Below are 18111 nucleotides of genomic sequence, written 5' to 3'. Positions count from 1 at the left end.
GGTGCTTCATGAGACGTGGTTTCTCGTGGGATTCCCAGAATTTGATGGTTTTTGATTGAGCAGAGGCGTGTCTTTCGGTTTATCATTTTCGATAATTGATACTTTGAATCGGGCACTCCACTTTCTCAGACAAAACAACGAAAAAACGCTCCATCGTCAATCAAAAACTACTGAAGACAACTCAATGATGTTGGGTAGAAAAGATCTAGTTTTATTTCCGATTACCTTCACGAGGACGCTGACGAAGAATACTTGAGAAGTTTTTCTATGAAAAATACGAAAGAATGCTCTCTCAGCATTTCGTTGAAGTCAATCTTAGCCTTTTCTCTCGTGAATACTGCGCAACGATATCATAATGAATATGCTGCAATTATTGGCTGATGTTAAGTGGAATGAAGACAAGGATTCCATTCATTTCAATTGTGAATAATGGTCGTATTGAATTGGATGTGATTTCTGCTTGTCATATTTTCAAATTGACCAGAAATGAGCCGAATATTACTCAATTCGATCGTAGGAACACAAAAGAATGTCCATCAATTCGAGATTGAATGAAATTAGTTGAAAGCAGTCGTTATTAGCTCTATAATTGATTTCGAGTTAGTCATCAACGAGCGCAGAGAAGTTGACACATCCAAACGCAATTGTAGACCGGTTTTGAGGATCATTGTCACTCGTTACTACAGTGTAGCGTTGAATATTGCCAACGGAGGATGGGATTTGGGTAATACTCATCACGATGCGCCACCTGTACCGCAAGAACTGAACCAAAACCTCACTTTCTGTTTAGATTCCTACGCCAATTCATGGCTCACATATTTAAGTAGTACAGGTAGTAACCTGTCATTCCTCAAAAGACCGAAGGCTAGTTAATTTTATTGTCATTAATCTCTAGCCTGAATTCAATATAAGTGAAATTTGGAGAACAAAAAATAGTACCAGGAATCTGCTTCTATAAATTGCTCAAAATGATAACGAACTTTACAGATTTTTAATGTTTGTGGATAGTTCTCGTTCCTTCCAGAATTCAGTAATTGATAACTTCTCGGTTTGAGGAACTGGATGAAAACACTTTGGACTCTTAGAGCGACGTTTCGGCGTTATATTTCGCCTTCCTCAGGCTACAATTATAAAAGAAATCAAAAAAACATCAATACATGGACGATTATGTGGCTAGAACAAACTTATATCGATATCTACATAAACAGATTACAGGAACTATTACAAATTTTTTAAAATTTAGGCTGTTTAATCAACTTTAACTTTTCCATTGACTGGTTCTTCCTTGAAGAATAAAGGATTTCTTAGGTAAGAGATTATGGGCGATGATGTTTTTGATTTCAATACAATCTAGTCAGTCTCCAAACATTGAATTTTTTTAAAGTTGATTAAACAGCCTAAATTTTAAAAAATTTGTAATAGTTCCTGTAATCTGTTTATGTAGATATCGATATAAGTTTGTTCTAGCCACATAATCGTCCATGTATTGATGTTTTTTTGATTTCTTTTATAATTGTAGCCTGAGGAAGGCGAAATATAACGCCGAAACGTCGCTTTAAGAGTCCAAAGTGTTTTCATCCAGTTCCTCAAACCGAGAAGTTATCAATTACTTTACAGATTTTTGTTTTGTTTCCAGAGTAAATTTCAAGAAAAACGAGAAAAATTACGATGCCAGTAAGAGCGCAGTTTTGAGCCTTCTGAAAGAAGAGGAAAACAGTCCAAAATCGCCAGATCACACAGGTTGGTATTATATATTATATTAAATAATTGTCAATCTGTTTTTCCTTGTCGTCTTCATCACTTATTTTAGAGAATTGTTCAATCGACCAAATCGTTTTTTTTTCGGGATAACCCAATATTTTTCCTAATTTCGCCGAATTACGTATGTGTATGTCTGCACTTTTTAAAAATTGATATCTGCCGAAAGAACACCATCATCACCATTCTGCTGGCGTTGATGCTGCGCCATCTCCAGTAGCTGTTGCCGGTTTAAGACACGTAGCAGCCCCAGAAAATAAGCCTCAGCCTCCATCTCCACAACTACCTCCTGGTCAAAACGTATGTGCCGACTGTGAGAGGCTAATTGTGTAAGTATACCGAGGGTTTACAGGTCTCTTTCTTGATATATGTTTTCTTGAGAACGCAACATTGATCTCTCTGATTCTACGTCGAGACACATCGTATATTGTATGAAGCGGTTCAAAAAACAGATCTGCATCTGGAAGCTGCATAAATGTATAAGTACTTAGGGACCCCTTGACCCTTAATTCCGATTAATTTCATTTCATTCCGATGACACTGAATAAACCCTATTACAAAATGGATTAATTGTGAAGCCTTTCTAGCTAATTATGTTGTATAACTCATTCAGATCAATGAAATTACTGAAATACTCGCAGATCAAAGACCTTCCTTTCTGTGATCGTTACAACAAACGATGTTATTTCTCCAGATAATGAGACATCAATGTTTCGTTGTGATTTAGGAAGGTGCTATACCAGGATCTCCAAGAAGTTACCGCAGTTTTTCGAATCTCGAAGGTTCCTAAAATTTTTTGAGGGGAACGATTTTTAAATTTTTTTTTTTTGATCTGCAGTAACATCGCCTTATTACGCTTCGCACAGTCACGCTATCGGGAGTAGATCCAGATCTCCGTGGATCGACACACATCACTACAATAATCACGACCACTACAGTCGTTCGAATAGCCGTCAAAGTACGAGTACTCTATCTCCTAGGAGTCCTAACACGAACGATGATCAAGTGACAATTTGCACTTTTTGTGACAGGGTCATTGTGTAAGTCCAACTAGGCATTGTTGGATGGTTTTTCGTTGTCTGCACGGAGAAAATATAGTATTTTCGGTTTCTGAGCTACCAAGATAGAGCAGACAAACGTCACGATCAAGATCGTTGTCTAGATTGAAGAATATCACAGCACCACAGAAAAAATTTGACGTGGACTGCAAAGCCCTTCTTCATAGAATCATTGAATGAGATAGACATGGAATATCATTATTTTCAATGATTTCGAAGGGCCTTGCTTGCTCGATTTGTAATACTCTATAGATTTTTTCAAGCTGATATCTTGGTGGTTAATAATGATCCCGAAATGAAGAATCACGAGTAAAAACTATGCATTCCACATGGATGGCTTCACTGTTTCTTGATGTCGTATATGGCTAAAAGTTGGTCACCAGTTTTTTTTTTTATACAACGCTTCCACTGCAGTTGCTTGAGTAGAATGAATTAGATGTCGATGTAGAAAAACTCATATCCAATAAGTTTCAAAGGTCTCAACATTCTCTATCGAATTTTTCAGTGGAGTTTTCGTCAGAATCAAGGACAAGAATCTTCACGTTGAGTGCTTCAAGTGCTCTACCTGTGGTACTTCTCTCAAGAACGTTGGGTAAGGTTATAAGTGGATGTTTCAAGGCAGAACGATTCTTCATCCAACGATTTTCAGGTATTACAACATCAACAACAAACTTTACTGCGATATCCACGCAAAGTTAGCTGCTAGGAATAACGCTCCAGCTCCCAATTTGGTACCCATCACTGTACCACCGTAAGTATGATAAAAAAATTAGAAATGGATATGCCATTCCTTAAGAGGTGAATTTTTGACTGGTATAATATGATTTCTCGTGAAATAATTCTGCATGATTCTTCGAGTATTGACAAGTTCACGAGATACTCATCAAGTTTTTCATTTCAGCGGTGGTAAAGCTCCAGCGAACGCTATCTCAGCAGCTCTAGCAAGTCATCCTTATCATACCCCAGCACCTCTTTCACCAAAGATCAACAGTTACCAGGTAATTACCTTTAAATGCTTGAACTTTCGTGTGAGTTTTGATTGAATTGGTGTCGATTTTAGCTGAATAACGATGAGACTGACGAGACAAAGCAAATAATTGATTTGACTTTAACCAAAGAACCTGTAACACCCATTAGGTTTAGTAACATTAACAATATAACTCCGAAGCCGTTTGGTGAATACGTATCGAAGGTAAGTCTGTGGTTTTCGCTTGAATGTTTCGATTTCAGCATGAATTAATCGAAATTTTAACGATAATAATCTGTGTTTTGATATTTCAATGGATTATTCAACTGAGAGCTTTCAAATTTCCAGTCACCACTGTCGGGACCAAAACCATTTTCCAGTGTACCAGGACCCCTATCACCCTCATCGAATTTCAATTCACTACCAAGGTCAGGAGCTCCATTATCACCAGTTGCACCTGCTCCAGCTTATAGCCCGGTTGCTAGCACAGGTTTGTATTCTTTTTAAGGACCCTTTTCTCACTTGACGACTGCCAGCTTAAATGAATTATTTCGATGAACTATCGGGTTATAGTTGACATAAGTGCTAAGTATGTAAAAACAATGAGACAAGGCTTAAAATTCATTGTAAGGAATTCAACAACAGTCCAAGTCATTCAACAACCTTTGAGATATGAGATATGATGATTATTTCAAAAACTTAGATATATTTTTAAATATTTTTTCAATAAATATATCAAAAAGTCATATTTTACAACGTATGGAAACAGATCTGTTTCCATATAAAAAGAATGTAATGAAATCTCCATTCGAGCTGTCAGTATTCCATTCATACCATGCACACAATTGTTAAACACATAAATGTCAAACATAAACAGATTGAATTTTCTCTCCAGGAAGATTTTCCACTAAACCAGTACGTCAAACTGGAAACTTATTCAAAGGTATAATTATTTGATGAGATTACTGCTTTTGGCGGAGGTTCATTGTAATAAACACAGATCTATTGGCTCCGCCAATTCATCTACAATGCACTATTATCAAGAAAACCTTCAGGGTGTAATTCCGTATATTTATTTTCAGATGAAAAAAATTTCAACCATTCCCCCAGACCATTCTCTTTGATTATGGACTGAAAAACGCTTATTTAATCGAGTGAAAGCATGTCGATGAGCGCGCACCTAACATATATAAGTAGAATTAACAATTTTCAAAAAATTCCGCAAATAGACAATTTTTCTTAGAAAATAGAGTTTTTAAAATCAGGGTTTTCTTGATAAGAGTATTACAATACTACATTTAACTCCTTAGATATACAACTGCACAATGTTTTTACAGCTTCACTATTTTTATTTGATCACAGCAATTTTTAATCATAGCAATTTTTTCTTTTTTATGTTTTCCCCTAACCCTTTCGCTTGTTGTTGTGCCACAATTAAGTCCATAGTCTTTCTAATATCGTTTGGCCCCCTGTATCAGAGGAACCCGAATTCCCAACAGCTTGTCCCATATTCTATCCTCCTCCATCTCAGGTGACAGTAAAACCGAGAACAAGAAAAGATTCGCGAGACTCACAATCCTCAGAATTGGAACAGATCAACGATATGGAGGAATATCAATTTCGACAATACTATGAATGCGCTGCTGGACGTAAAAGTGCCACTGAATGCGCTGAAACCATTTCCGAATCGGTTGGAAGACAGATCTTAGTAGAGAATATCATGAGAGATCGACCAAAATCACCACCTCAACAGAAAACTAGAATACCAAGAGCAGAAGAGGAAAGAGAAAAAATTGAAAAATGTGAAAGTCTGCATAAAGAACATGAGCATTATACCAAAGAGCCTGTACATGAACCCAAGCCGGACACAACAAAATCGGGATACCCTGAAGAAGAGGCAAAAGATCACCAAAGAGCTGAAGCGAAATGTAAAATAACTAACCCTGTTCCAAAGCAATGGGAATCACAAATGCTGCAAGCCCTCAAAATAACCTCAGACGAATCAGATTCCTACAGTTCAACCACAAGGATGTGTTCAACAGAAAAACTCAATGTAATGGAGAAGAATTCAAGAGAGACTATCTTTTCCGATATACCAATCAAAAAACCATCTACAGCATTAGGATCTGCACTATCTGTCGCTCCTTCAGAACCTTTCAATCCTGTGAAACCCTCAGGATTAGAACCCATTCCTTTGCCTGAAGAAACTGTGCCATATTTCCCTCCCGAAGACCTATTCACGATACCGATCAACACTGAGAATCAGGAGAAGGAAAAACCGTTCAAGAAGAAGAAAGATCCAAATTTGGAGAAAATACTAGAGGAGCTACCAAAACCCCAAGAAAGGCTCACGATGAGGTCAGCGCTCACCACTGCACCTGATAGACCATTCACCCCTGTATCTATTCAAGGAGACCCCCAGAGTGTTCCATCACCTGTCCAAATTTATAAAGCGTCAATCCAAACAACACCAGTTCTGTATGAAACTGCGCCTTCACTAGTTGAAACGATCAGCACCGAAGATTCAAAAACTGAAACTAGCGAGCAGTCGGAAACTAAAACGACTAAAACTATACAGAAAAAAGTTAAAGAAGAAAGACCAACAGCACTTCCAATCACTGTTAAAATAGAGAACCAAGACGATACGCCCTCTCCAGAGTCTTTACCGCTTTTTCAGGGTTTCACGTGTTCTTTCAAGAATAAATCAGACGTGTCGCAGTTTGATATACAGATCTCGACAACTCCTCCAACGCGCGACAAGAAGCATAGGAGAACTCCTGTGGTGAAAGTTGAAGCGGAACCACCCGGCGAAATAAAAGTGACGGAATTAACAGAAGAAACGAGTTCTACAGAAACATGTTCCAAGAAAGAAATGCAATCCACCGAAAAGAAGGAATTCCGACAATCAGAAAAACCGGTTGGGAATGTCATCTATAAGAAGCCATCTCAGATGGTGTCGCTCCACAAACCAGACGCTCTACCTCAGTACCAAGTGAGCATGAGGGAAAACGCTGAGGCTGATTTGATCATGATGGCTAAAATGGAGAAATCGAAGATGAAGAAAGAACAACAGAAGCAGCAACAACTCCAAGAAGGCCAGCAAAAAGCGGCAAGTCAACAGAAATGCCAACTTACACATGGTAAAACGACGCATCAAGAAAGGGCAGCTGCTATTGAAAAATCTAAAGCAGAGTCTGAACTGAGAGTTCGAGATTATCAGGAATCGCGTAATGTTACACAGATATCCCAAGAACAATCAGCTCAACAAAGACGAGAAATGGAAACGCAAAGAATAGCCCCTACAATCTGTCCGGTCATCACGGTTCAGAATGGTAACCACAAGTCGGATAATATGTTCACACCTGTACCAGACAGTCGTCCACTTCACCCAACACCAAGACCTCTGACCCCTAGCATGATCAACAAACCACCACCAATCATTCCTCCTTACCAAGCGAACTTGGTTGCCCAGAGATATGGACCACCCTCTGTGAATTTGCTAGATCCTAAATCACCGGCTGTATCTAGATCGCCGAGTCCTTGTCCTGAGCATCAAAAATCTTCCGATTTATTAGGGAGTAGATCTTCTAATTTGAGGCCAAAGTCTCCGGCACAAGGACCACCACCAAACCCTTTGAGAAAAGAGCATATTCCTACCAGGCGTGATTTCAAAGTTGAGGAAGCTAAAGAATACGTCAGTGCGTTCATACCACAGTACAGGGAAAAAGTTGACGTTTGTGTTGAACAGCCAGGTAGAGATTCTAGGAACGAACAAAGAAACCTGAGGTATAGTGCCGATGTTAAAACAGTTAGGGAAGACGCCCCTATGGTCACTTACCAAGCTGAGAGAAGGATGGAGGAAGTATCAGCCACTTCCGGAAGGCAACAAGAGGAAATCAAACTCCAAGAATATAGATCAAAACAAACAGATGATCGAAGTAGAGAAGAAACTAGATCTCATGTCTCGGGGAGTACTGAATCGACTACGAAAGTTTCTGAGAAATCTCATTCTGAAAAAGAAGAAGAATCCAAGAAGATGGAGAATAAATCAATAGAAAGATCCGCTGACGGTTCCGTTCAGATCCAAAGAACCAGGAGGGTAATGGAAGAATTCGAACACAGTCAACAATCCAAAGAAATCACTATTGAAAAAAACATGAGGTCTTCTAACCAGGAGGGTTTCAGAAACGTGAGGGAAGTTGACGATGGCGCACAAAACATGACAGGCTTACACATAACGGCGCCAAATCCCATCAGGTCCAGATTCCTAGAGTCCAATCAAGAAGCGGCACCTCCAAAGATGACCACAGTATGCCAAAAAGTAGGAAAAGACGCGCCATACAAGAAAGTGGAGTCTACGAAACCGCCTGAGAAATTACCCCCGAGTTTCCCCAAATTCGATGCTACCACCCTTCCCAAACCCAAACCTATTCCCGAGCTTCGAGACGTCACGATCGAAGAGAAAAAAACTCCCCCTAAACCCACCAAACACGTCGAACCGCCGGGTTCCTCTAAGTCGAACCAAAAATTAACTCCTAGTGTACCCCCTTCCAATGTAGGTGCAACGGGAGGCCGTCAATCTGGAGCCGTCGGTGTCGCTCCTAAGAGGGGTAGGGGTGTCCTCAACGCTGCACAACTTGGTGGAGGAAGGATTCCACTTTGTGGTCAATGTCATGGTCAGATAAGGTAGCTGGATGTTGGCTCATTGAACAGCTATGTTGTAACACGCACGTTGTGGTCATTTTGATTTGTGTTCTATGTTCCTTTCCCACTGGCAACTAAGATGTCTAAAAACATCTTACTGGCAACCCAAAAATTGACAAATTTTTGGAGCGTCTTTTAACGCTTTTTTTCCTTTTGGATTTTGCACGTGTTCTGGCAGTAATTTGTGAAAATTTTGTCTATTTACGACTAGTTCAAAGTCTGAAGTAGATAATGACCCCAAAAAATATCGTACTTAGTTTCGGGCCTATTGGTTCTCCTCAGAGCAGCAAAATAGTGAAAAAGTTTGTCTCGAATTTCATTCTTCAGCTAAACAGCCACGAGACAAGGTTCCTTCTTGACTTAATCCCTATACAATCTCCAGATGAATCTTGTCGAATTTGAATTTCAAATAAGCTCTGATCGGTTTGAGATACAGAAAAAATTGCTGCGTATTCGTGGACTACGTATGCCACACATACAGTCAAAAGTTAATACCTCAACGAACATTCTTATTACCACATGTGTATTGAGAAGTAGGTACCTAAGCAACAATTTTTATTTTGTTTGACTTGCACCTCCTATTCTGCCATAAATTGCTGCTAATATATTTTTGATTTTTTTTAGAGCATGGTTTGAGAAACCCTACACCCACTAACGACAATTTCCCAAAGAAGTCCGAAATATTCATTGAGGTCAAAAATAACAATTTTCCAGAGCCTTATGATCAAATAACAATCACAATTCCCAAAGCAAATCTAACTTCAACCTCGTCAAATTCTGACAACTCCTCGAATACTTCTGCGCAGAGCGGTAGTCACAGTCCTAGATTCGCACAAGACAGGTCTTCTAGATCTATCTCGCAAACACCCTGGATAAATAATTTCCAACAACAACAGGAAATGATGTCAGGTGTGGATAACTTGAAAATCGATGATTTTCTGCCTGAAAAACCGATCAGTCCACCAGCACAAAACAAAATCAACGTTTCGGAGAAGAAATCCGGAGATATACTGGGAAAAACTAAATTTTCCCAAAGCAATGGCAATGCTAAAATGGGTGTTTTAGAGACTGATTTTCCACTGATTGACACTAAGCCTCTTGAGTCTGTGAAGCTAGTCACTCAGGCTGCTAAGATGTCTGGAAAAGTATCTGCGCCTGCCAAAATTGATAATGAAACTAACAACGTTAACAGAAAGAATATGGAGAATGCGAAACTGAGCATACCTAACACTGAAAAGAATGGAATCTTGAATGACGAAGTTCCAATATGTTATGATTGCAAAAGGGAAATTGTAAGGTACTGATACATGATTTTTTTTTGGAGATTATACAATTTCTAATTACCTGGTTTTCTTTTATTAATTTTTCACGAACTACTAATGTTTCAATATTTAGTTTTTGCGTCAAAACTTTTATCAATTGAATTGAATTCACAGGGGACCATTCATCACCGCTTTGGGTAAAATTTGGTGTCCTAACCACTTTATTTGTGCCACACCGTCTTGTAGGAGACCACTTCAAGACTTGGGATTCGTTGAGGAGCAAGGTCAACTTTATTGCGAGTACTGTTTTGAACAGTACTTAGCACCTGTTTGTTCCAAATGCGGTTCCAAAGTAAAGGGGGTAAGATAATTCTCCAAATTTTGAAACTCTACGAAAAAAATCAAAATGGCTTCATAATGAAAATATCCGATTTCTTCGTAGGATTGCTTGAAGGCCATTGGAAAATCCTTCCACCCAGAATGCTTCAACTGTGTCCACTGTGGAAAATTGTTTGGGAACTCTCCATTTTTCTTGGAAGATGGCAGTCCTTATTGCGAAACTGGTACATAAATTCATGAGTTTCCCTTCTTGATCACAAATTCGTATATATAACAAAATGATTATTATTAACATTTGTTTCCAGATTGGAATGAATTCTTCACTACCAAATGTTTTGCCTGTGGATTCCCAGTAGAAGCAGGTGATCGCTGGGTAGAAGCACTGAACAACAACTATCACAGCCAATGTTTCAACTGCACTGTACGTAATATAAATATGTGGTGAAATTGTTCACACACCATTTCTTTAATTAGCAATGATTATTTTTGAGTTAAATGCTATCTGACAAAAGGTTTATAAAAATGGTGGAAGCTCTTTTAAATACTTATCGATTTTTTCAGATGTGCAAGAAGAACTTGGAGGGACAAAGTTTCTTCGCTAAGGGGGGCAGACCTTACTGCAAAACCCATGCTCGCTAATTCATGAATCATTCAATGAACTACCCCATCGATAACAGATTTTTATGGGGGAAAATAGCCAAATGACTCTGATAACTATGCTTTCGATGTGTATTGTCGATTCATATCTAGAAACGGAGCACCTGGTTATTCTCCCCAATATTCCTATCGAATACTTATTATTTATATTTAATTAATGTTGATTATGCTAGTCGTTTTATTCACACAGTGGATTCGTATACTTTTGATTTTGTCATGTCGCAAAATATATCTTGCACGAATTTTTTTTCGAAGCACAACCACTGTTCTATTGTCAGAAATATTTTCGTTTTTTAAATACAGTATGTGTATATAAAATATGTGGAATGTATTTGTGTAAAGTGCCATTTTAACTGCAGATGGAATGTTTGTTCTATTTAAATATATATTTTAGAAATTATTGTTGTGTTCTTGAGATCCCCCCACCCAAGAAAGTGAACTGAAATTAAAAATAATTTTATGAAAGAATGAATGGATTTTTTTCTCTTATAGATTCGTGATGCATAGCATTATCAGAATAGTTCTTTTTGACCCGTACTACCGGTATTCTGTTTCTTCGTGTCAATAACTTCCTATTTTTATTCCAGCAAGAGGAAGTCACGTTTTAGGAACCTATTCATTGAATTTTCAACATACTTCTTTGAAAGAACCATAATTATCAGTTAAACTTACAGTGTGTAGTGAAAAGGTCTTTCAGTGTGATGTTTTTTTAAGAACATGGATTTCGACAGCAAGAAAGGTAAAATTTATTTTCGAAATTAATTAGTGGGTACTTACTTTTAGAAAATAAAAGATTTCAATTCAGAGTAAACTTCGTGGCAAGAAAAAAAAGGAGTCCATTCAAATTATTATATCATATACTTCAATTACGTTGGAGTGAGAGTATGGAAAATCCTGTATTCTATTTTCAAAATGCCTTCCAATTGAATTATTATTTCATTTTGAAAATTTCCGAAACTTTTTTCCTTCATTTTGAGAATTCATTTAACGTTTATCCACAGAACATATGAAGTGAAGCAGTAAATTACTTCATAGGAGTGCAATTAATTAGAAAATGAACTCCCTAGAATTATTCTCGATCAATTTTCACTTAAATATGATATTATAACGGATTATACATCTGATTGATGACTTTCTCAAATATGACGTCATAAAATGTTAATGTATCTAAATTATGAGGGAATTTAAATACCAAAACAAAGGCTATCGAGTATCTAAAACAGCCCACACGTTACGATTTATATTACAGGTATTACAGTAGATTTGCTTTGATACAAATGTTGATTTTTTGGGATATTGAGGATATAATAAAAGTGAAAAAACAGTATCAATGGAATTTTGTAGGTCAAACAAGAAAACGAAGTTTCTATGAGAGAAGCATAAGGATTAAAAAGGAATCAAGGATGAAGGAGAGAACTGAACAGTAAGTAGTTAGATGTACAAGAATATAAACTAATTTCGTAACATTTTTCATTCAATATTCACCGAAAGTAGAAAAAAATATAAAACTGTAACACACAAAATGAAATTATGCGTTCATTATCTCATAATTTTAGCGGATTGGTATATAAGTACGTGGAGCATTGTAGAAAACAAAGGATATAATGATATTTAACACTTTTAGCTGTCAGCAATTCGCTCCTATTCCCACCGAATTAAACTTTTTAAATCCTCGTTTTGCGTTCCCACTGAGTATCACCCATATATTCCTATGTGAAAAGGTTTTCGCTAGCAAGAACTGGAATTGTTCGAGAGATTGATTTACGGACAGTGAATGGGGCTATGAAATTTTAATTGTTCGCATTACAAATCTTGTTCGGAAATGGAAGTAATTGTCCCACTTTGACGGATATGATGTGGAATTGTCTCGGTTGTACAGAAATATCTAGGAGATTTTATGCACCTTATGGGAAAGTCATTCTACTTGGATAAGAGGCAAATACATTTCAAAGAGATTAAAGGTTAATGGGAAAATATTGTTGTTTTGATGGATTTTTTTCAAAGATTTATTACACAGGGTATTCTTAAATGAGAAGCCCTGTAAAACAGGATGACCTGAAATTAGATCAACAAAATTTGGACAAAATTATTTTGGATATTTCATCTAAACCACTAAACACTAACAACATTTAAATTCCTATATTACCCGTATATTGATGAAATATTAAGTTATTATTATTTTTTCACCATTAGTTTTTTCAAAAGTGAATTTCAGTTGGCTAGATATTTAGGTGTTAGGCGAAGTGGAATCGGACATCTCATCAACAGTTCATTAGAGAATTAATGAAGAAAAAAAATGCGCACGTAAACAATGCTCATTATGCTAAAAATTCACTATTTATTTTTCATTATTCAACTTCACATTTCCATTAACAAGCTTTTGGACACGTGTCGAGTATCTTTGAGTGTGAAACATCAAATTTCAAGATATACGGTTCCTACGAGATTGTTGACGTCATAACAACCAATATTTGCGAACTAAGTATGAATAATAAAATTTAACCTAGGATTAAATTCGTAAGAAAACAATAGATTGATGGAAATAGTATATTTGTCACAATATCACCATAAATATCACTTTTTCAAACTAATGATTAACATTAATAATATTTTTAAGAATAAAATATTACACAAATTATCACATCATATAGAAAATACAGGGAGAGTAGAAAGTGAAGCACAAAATTTATATATTCGGTATATGCTGTTTTGTAGAAAAATGTTCAGTTTTTATTTATAATTACGCAGCTTGTCATTTATAATTGTGGAGTTTATGATGCACCCTCTACGAGGGGTGACAAAGGTATATAGTTGAGGTTTCCGTAAGTTTTATTTCTGAAAATAGATAAACCTTTTGTTGCTGAGGATAATTTGGTCATTGATGTGTTTTTAAGTTGACCCTTTTCATTATAGGGATGAAATGGTTAAACTTATTGTATTCGACTTTTAATGTATTTATAATGACATACATTTTAGAAGTGATTGACATTTTGACGTATTGTCGAAAACATGCCTTTTTCATAGGGTGGTAATGGATGAATTATCTAAATGAATATCACAGTTACAGAAATAAATGAACATGCTTTGTCTTTTCACCTTTCATCGATTAACTACAGAAAGAATAGGGCATATTTTGGTCAACATTTCAAGAACATCAAGCAATCCTGTATAAAAGTGATACAAAATCTCCTTAATGACTGAATCATCCTCAGCATGAAAAGGTTTATCTATTTCTGGCACGAAAAGTTGCTTAATTGTGCATGAAACATTGTTCTATTTGAAATGAAATTCATCTTTTCTAGTATTCTTACACAAATTAGTTGATACCGAAGATATGAATTTCGTCCAGTCCCTGATAACAGTAAAAAAATTAGTTTCTTTTCCTGCTTATTTCGTTCCAAGTTTCGACTATTTCCCTGTAAAAGATAGAAGATCTCACGAAAGATTTTGAGAGCTCCAGGTACGGGTTATCCACTTCAGTAGCACTGAGAATATCATCCACTCTCCGGCACAGTATTTCGTAGATGGAACAGTTAAATATTTCCTTATCCTTCAGTGCGATGAATTCTTTCTCGAAATCCCGATAAGTACGTGTCAGATCCCGATCAGACTCTATCTTTCGTACCACACTCTCGTGAACTGGCAAGTTTCTGTGTTTGTTGATGATTACGTATTTGATCATCAAGAAAAGACAGGAAACGTTGCCGCACTCCGCGGCCATGTCAAAAGCCGTCATATCGTCATAATTCACCACGTCAAGATTTACCCCGTTTCGAAAAAGCATGGAGACGATATTGTCGTTGTCTCCAGCGGTTGCCTCGTGTAAGGGCGTCTCGCCTAGCATGTTCTTAGCGTTTACGTCTATCCCATAATCAATGAGGTATTTAGCGATGAATCTCGCTCTACGATGTGGTATGGCGGGGTTTCCAGTGACAGTATGCAGACAATTGTTCCGCAGTGAATCCACGTTGTTCACGTCGATACCACTATCAAGAAGTTTCTTGATCAAATTTATATCCTTCTCCTCAGATTTGACGATCAGCTGTAGCAAGTTGTTTCCCGTCGCGTTTCTAGCGTTTAAATCGGCCCCGCACTTCAGGAGTTCTTCCAGGCATTCCAGAGCTTTCGGGGAATCCCTGACCAGGTGTATAGGTCTGCAAGAATCGTTTCTTTCCGCTTCAACGTCGGCGCCGTAGTTCACCAGTGTCTCGATTAGATGGGGGTGTCCGAATTGGACGGCCAAGTGGAGAGGGGTTGCGTTCTCTTGATCTGTTACGTTGGGGTAGGCTCCTCTTTGTAATAAGTCCAACACTTTTTTGAGGCTTCCCTTCTGTACCGCTAAATGAAGCGCGGAGTTGTAGGCTTCATCAACGGGGGCGTCTATTCCAGTTCGAGCTCTTTTGTCTACGAACTTCCTGACCTATATTTGAAATGAATAATTAATAAGAAGCTTATGAAAGTTATCAACTGATATCAGAAAAATCGAGATGATGGAGTCAATTCTTGATTTGTCTGAGCCTGAAAGATATCATTTTACAGGGTGAGTCTTGTACTCGTATAAATATCTCAACAGTAGATTCTTAAGGTCAAGAGAAACACTTTTTTCCTGTACCATTTTTTCTGATTCAGCCCTGATAAAAAGATATAGCCATTCTAAGTTTTCATAATGACCTGGAAAAACATAATTACCTGGAGAATTACATGCTTAATCAGGGACACATTTGTGGATCTTTCAAACAGAGTTGTATTCAGCTTAATTTTCCTAATTTCACAGATACTTTTTAATTTTTGAACATCAAATTACACGAAAACGACGCAATATACGAGAAAATATGAGGAATACTTCTATTTTACAAAACGTCCAAATATTCATTAGATAGCGTCCAACTTAGTTTCAAGGGTTGGGTTCTTCGAATTTTTGGTATTTTTGTGGTACGTGATGGTCATAATGAGAAAACTAGAAGACGTAGGTGATATCTTGTGTTCGAAGAAGATTTATCAAATAAATGAAAAACTATATTTCGAAAGTCATTTCATTCGATAAAACCATTTGTGAGATAGAACAAAAAATAACAATTTCCAAGGTTTTTCCACATCCTGTATCTTTTAAACCGAGCCGATTCGGAAAAAATGGAATAAGAAAAAAGTGTTTCTTTTGACCTTGAGAATCTGCTGTTGAAACATTTGTATGAGTCAAAGACTCACCCTGTATATTGGTAACACTCGCAAAAATTAGCAGCAGTACTTGAAAAATTCGAAATAAAACAAATTTCCGGATACAATCCGCAGAATTGGAGAAAAACAAATCAACGAAAAAACAACAATTCTCCAAATTCTAAAGGAAAACAATATTTTGTACCTCAAATTTAAGTAATAAAAAAAAAATCGCGTTTCTTCTGACTCAACATTCTTACATTCATATTTATGAACCGACGTATTCTTCAAAGAAATATTGACGAAAAATGAACAATTTTTACTCACCCTCTTCAAAGAATTGGAGAACCGCCTCTGCAAACTTCCACTCAACATTTTCGCGTAAAACTAAAATTATAACACTCACAAGAACCTATCGCTTCTTCAGAGGTAGTGAACACTGCGAAGAAATATTCAAAATGCATCGGGATATGATATTTGGATTTTTATATATGCAGTGTAGGTACTAGAAGTCATAAGGGTATTAGAACTCTTTAGATTTCCAGGTACCAAACAATCCCGATAACATTCATCCGAAGTAAAATAGATTTGTAATGTTCAACTGCCGTAAAATTCCTGGAATCATTGTAAAGTACTTAGTCCGGGGTGAAATCCCTTGGAAGAAACGTGGAACACAAAAATATACGACATGCTTAAGTTTATGAATGGCAATAACCAACGGTTGTAGTAGAGAGCATGACAAATATTAACAACCCCACATAACCCTTCATGAGTAATGTAAATTTGAAAGAACAAAAGCTCGGACATATTCACAAATTAAAGAAACAACATGATCCGAAAAAATTTAAGAGTAATTTCTTGTCACACATTTCGCATAAAGCAAAAGGGTCACATTTCGTGGAACACCCTGCATACAGCGTTCAATGAAAGATTAAAATGTTAATGGATCATTGAACTGTATAATTGACGTTCTGGCTGAAGGGCTTTTCTGTGGAATTCATTAATGAATATTGAAAGAGATTATACACTGCGCAAAAATATAGAATATGATTTAAGGCGGCAAGAGGCCCAGCTCTTACCCCAGCCCATCGAAGGGCGCGTTTGGATTTTGCGAGAGAGCATATCCATTGGGAAGAGGCCGATTGGGAAAGAGTTCTCTTCACAGATGAGTCTAGATTCTGCCTCTACCATTGTGATCGACGAAATTATGTCCGTATAGTTTCAAATTAGCTTATGTAATCTACATCTTTTTTTCGCGAATAGTTAACTGATTTACATTAACACCTGTTCTCACAAAATGAACCTATACTGAAGGCGGACATGGGCAGAATAATTTTGTATCCACTTATATGCAACCAGTCTCAAGGCGGACTTGGGTATTAGAGGGTTAAATCACTTATCAGCATTTCAGTATTTTGGAAATTGTTCATTTCTCTTCTTTCACATAAGATTCGGTGAAATCCTGAATTTTTCTTCCATTTAATGTGTCTTGTTTCGTTCAAAACCTTCCCGAGAGAACTTAAAAAATAAGTTATAAATAAAGTCAATGTAGAGTTAACGATGAATTTATTAACAGAAAAAAAGCATTCTTTAAATCGATATATACATTAATATAAACACAATTATTATTTACAATCCTCTCATATGGGAACTTGGTCGAATAATTGGTAAACCGATTGTGGTGAAATCCTTCCTTTCTGAATATATATCTTTAATTCTCCTGACTGTAAGCTCCCAGGTTTCCAAAACCTCGTCGAAGAAGGCTGATCGTGGTTCGCCAACCATCGCTGTATAAGGATCAAGAGACGAGATAAGCGTCGGATACATATAAACTCGGCCACTCAGTATTTTGAAAGGTGTAAATGGGAATCTCCCATCAAACCTGACGGAGTTCTCGAAATGAACTAAATCCTTATCGAGACGATGCCACAGACATCTCAGCTCATCGTCAGAGTAGATATCCTGATGGATCTTCTCAGGAATAGGAATTCTATTCAGTATATGGATGAAGGCGTATTTCATGATCAATAATTTCATTTTCGAATTTCGTCTCTTGATGGCCAGCTCGAACGGATTCAAATTCTGCTTGTTCAGCATGTCCAATCTTGCTCCGTGTCGCAGAAGACAAGCAGCCATTGGAAGGTTACCGTAGGAGACTGCTTTGTGCAAAGGCGTCTCGCTGGCCATGTTTATCGCGTTTACGTCTATGCCA

At 37.1% G+C, this 18111-nt stretch overlaps 2 protein-coding genes across 9 annotated transcripts in view; both read left to right on the top strand.

Annotated features, from left to right (window-relative positions):
* Positions 1-11145, top strand: part of LOC123312351 (PDZ and LIM domain protein Zasp) — a 31537-nt gene extending 20392 nt beyond the window's left edge. Inside the window, exons 5-17 of one of the 8 annotated variants that reach the window (XM_044896734.1) lie at positions 1637-1740; positions 2597-2798; positions 3322-3408; positions 3466-3567; positions 3718-3814; positions 3877-4008; positions 4132-4273; positions 4679-4726; positions 9112-9784; positions 9924-10110; positions 10192-10312; positions 10394-10509; positions 10650-11145. In XM_044896734.1, the coding sequence (XP_044752669.1) occupies positions 1637-1740; positions 2597-2798; positions 3322-3408; positions 3466-3567; positions 3718-3814; positions 3877-4008; positions 4132-4273; positions 4679-4726; positions 9112-9784; positions 9924-10110; positions 10192-10312; positions 10394-10509; positions 10650-10727 (2089 nt within the window). In that variant the 3' untranslated portion in view covers positions 10728-11145. Of the gene's footprint in view, positions 1-1636; positions 1741-1927; positions 2088-2596; positions 2799-3321; positions 3409-3465; positions 3568-3717; positions 3815-3876; positions 4009-4131; positions 4274-4678; positions 4727-5222; positions 8470-9111; positions 9785-9923; positions 10111-10191; positions 10313-10393; positions 10510-10649 lie in introns of all 8 variants that reach the window. The other 7 variants (XM_044896736.1, XM_044896731.1, XM_044896730.1 and 4 more) reach the window with 7 other exon arrangements.
* Positions 11146-12133: 988 nt separating this feature from the next.
* Positions 12134-18111, top strand: part of LOC123310669 — a 30929-nt gene continuing 24951 nt past the window's right edge. Inside the window, exon 1 of the mRNA XM_044894242.1 lies at positions 12134-12168. Within this exon, the coding sequence (XP_044750177.1) occupies positions 12149-12168 (20 nt within the window). The 5' untranslated portion in view covers positions 12134-12148. The remainder of the gene's footprint in view (positions 12169-18111) is intronic.

The sequence above is a fragment of the Coccinella septempunctata genome, chromosome 4 (assembly GCF_907165205.1).
Source record: "Coccinella septempunctata chromosome 4, icCocSept1.1, whole genome shotgun sequence".
NCBI classification, from domain to species: Eukaryota; Metazoa; Arthropoda; class Insecta; order Coleoptera; family Coccinellidae; genus Coccinella; species Coccinella septempunctata.
The sequence above is the reverse complement of the archived record's forward strand: the minus strand, read 5'-3'. Positions and strand labels throughout refer to the sequence as shown.